Genomic DNA, 2,562 nt, shown 5'->3' on the forward strand with positions numbered 1-2,562 from the left:
ACCACACACTGTCTCCACTACACTTACTATCTCCACCACACCACCACCACACACTGTCTCCCCACCACACCACCACCATACACTGTCTCCACACCACACACACACTGTCACCACCACACACTGTCTCCACCACACCACCACCACCACACTGTCACCACCACCACACACTGTCTCCAACACACCACCACCAGGCAGCAAGGAGGTAGGGATGTTCTATCAAGGACAACTGAGGATCGTAATCTTTGCCTTATTCCTCCCTCCTTCCCTCCCCCCTCCCTCCTTCGTTTCCCTTCTCTACCTTCCTTTCCTTTCTTCCCCCCCCTCCCTCACTGCATTCTCAAGTGAGGTCTCCCACCAGCATATTTCAGAAGCACGTTTCTCTCTCTGTATGTCCGCCTCTCTCTCTCTCTCTCCTCTCTCTGTATGTCCGCTCTCTCTCTCTCCTCTCTCTTTTTCATCATCTTTTTGTTTCTTCTATTTTATTGGTCTTTCTACGTTTTTTACTCGCTTAGTCCGCCTGTTTATCCGCCCACTTGTCCACCCACCCGTCCGCCCACTTGTCCACCCATCCCTCTGATGATCCTTTAAATGCCCACCCAGACGCCTGCCCACACATCTGCTCACCCACCTAGATGTCCACCCATCCAGACGCCGACCAACCCAGACGCCCACCCACCCATACGCCCACCCATTCAGACGCCCGCCCACATAGACACCCAGACGCCCACCCATTCAAACGCCAACCCACACAGACACCCAGAAGCCGACCAACCCAGACGCCCACCCACCCATACGCCAACCATTCAGACGCCCGCCCACATAGACACCCAGACGCCCACCCATTCAAACCCCAACCCACACAAACACCCAGACGCCGACCCACCCATTCAGACGCCCGCCCACCAAGACGCCCACCTACCCAGACGCCCACCCAACCAGACACCCAGACGTCAGCCCACCCACCCAGACGACCACCCATTCAGACGCCCAGACGTCGACCCAGCCAGACGCCCACCCATCCAGGCACCCAGACGTCGACCCACCCAGACGCCTGCCCACAGACACCCAGACGTCAGCCCACCCACCCAGACGACCACCCATTCAGACGCCCAGACGTCGACCCACCCAGACGCCCACGCACACAGACACCCAGACCAGCCACCCAGACACACCCAGACGCCTTCCCACCCAGACGCCCGCCCACACAGACACCCAGACCAGCCACCCAGACACACACCCAGACGGCCTCCCACCCAGACGCCCACCCACCCAGACGCCCGCCCACACAGACACCCAGACGCCCACGCACACAAACACCCAGACACCCGCCCACACAGACACCCAGACCAGCCACCCAGACACACACCCCAGACGGCCTCCCACCCAGACGCCCACCCACCCAGACGCCCACCCACCCAGACGCCCGCCCACCCAGACGCCCGCCCACCCAGACACCCAAGGCCTCCCACAGGTCTTGGCATCTCTTCCCTGTTATAATTTCTTCTTGCCTTGACCTGCTCCACCCAGCTGCATCTCATTTCTCACCTCCTCACCTCTCTCCCCCTCACTCTCACCTCACTCACCTCACATCCTCATCCCCCACTCACGTCTCAGCTTGAGAGAGAGAGAGAGAGAGAGAGAGAGAGAGAGAGAGAGAGAGAGAGAGATTTTAATGCACTTGAATACATAGCCAAAATATAAATACAAACGCCATCATTGATTTATAATACTTAATTAATATACACCTGGAGGGGCTTACCTGGCGTGTGGTAATGAAGGAGCATTATATACACAGGTAACATTAATTAGTCCAGGTGTGAAGCCTCATTGACTGACTGACTGAGACCAATAGTGAGTTACCTCTTGAAAAATGGAGTGATATTTACTGGACCTACGGGATGGGAGTATTAAGAGAGAGAGAGAGAGAGAGAGAGAGAGAGAGAGAGAGAGAGAGAGAGAGAGAGAGAGAGAGAGAGAGAGAGATGAAAGTTTAATAACACTCATTGTAAATCCTGACTATTCAAGGCAACTGAACTGACCTGACCTGACCTGACCTGACCTGACCTGACCTAACCTGACCTAACCTCCAGAAGGGAAATAACCCACAAGAGTAATACCTGTAAGAGGATGAAGTGATGTTGCGGGCGGGTCCTGGGGGGTGGATGCTGTGGGCGGGTACTGTGGGCGGGTCCCTGGGGGGGTGATTAGCATGCACCTCCGCCCACGCCCAGGGATTGATCTGTTTTGCTCACGGACGAATCTATCACATACATACATACATACATACATACATACATACATACATACATACATACATACATTTATACAGGAAGAAAGTGGTGCTGACGGTGGCTGACAATATACAGGAGAAGGACAAGCGAGGTCTTCTTATTTTTTTAGTGTAAATCTAGCCATTTCTTTATCACACCTTACCAACCTACCATCCGACTTACCATCCTTCCTTCCGACCTACCATCCTATCATCCTACCCACCATCCAGCCTACCATCCTACCATTCTTCCATCCGACCTACCGACCTACCACCCTTCTTTCCGTCCTACC

The 2,562-nt window shown here is 54.6% G+C and overlaps 1 protein-coding gene across 1 annotated transcript; it reads left to right on the forward strand.

The window, feature by feature from the left end:
* Positions 1-588: 588 nt before the first annotated feature.
* Positions 589-1,497, forward strand: LOC121869815 (extensin-like). Its single transcript, XM_042371394.1, has one exon. It carries the CDS (start codon positions 589-591, stop codon positions 1,495-1,497), a length of 909 nt encoding a protein of 302 aa, XP_042227328.1.
* Positions 1,498-2,562: the final 1,065 nt, after the last annotated feature.

The sequence above is a fragment of the Homarus americanus genome, unplaced genomic scaffold, assembly GCF_018991925.1.
Source record: "Homarus americanus isolate GMGI-L3 unplaced genomic scaffold, GMGI_Hamer_2.0 scaffold39339, whole genome shotgun sequence".
NCBI classification, from domain to species: Eukaryota; Metazoa; Arthropoda; class Malacostraca; order Decapoda; family Nephropidae; genus Homarus; species Homarus americanus.

Excerpts from the sequence above, each read along its gene's own strand:
- LOC121869815 (XM_042371394.1), top strand. The coding sequence starts at position 589 with ATGCCCACCCAGACGCCTGCCCACACATCTGCTCACCCACCTAGATGT.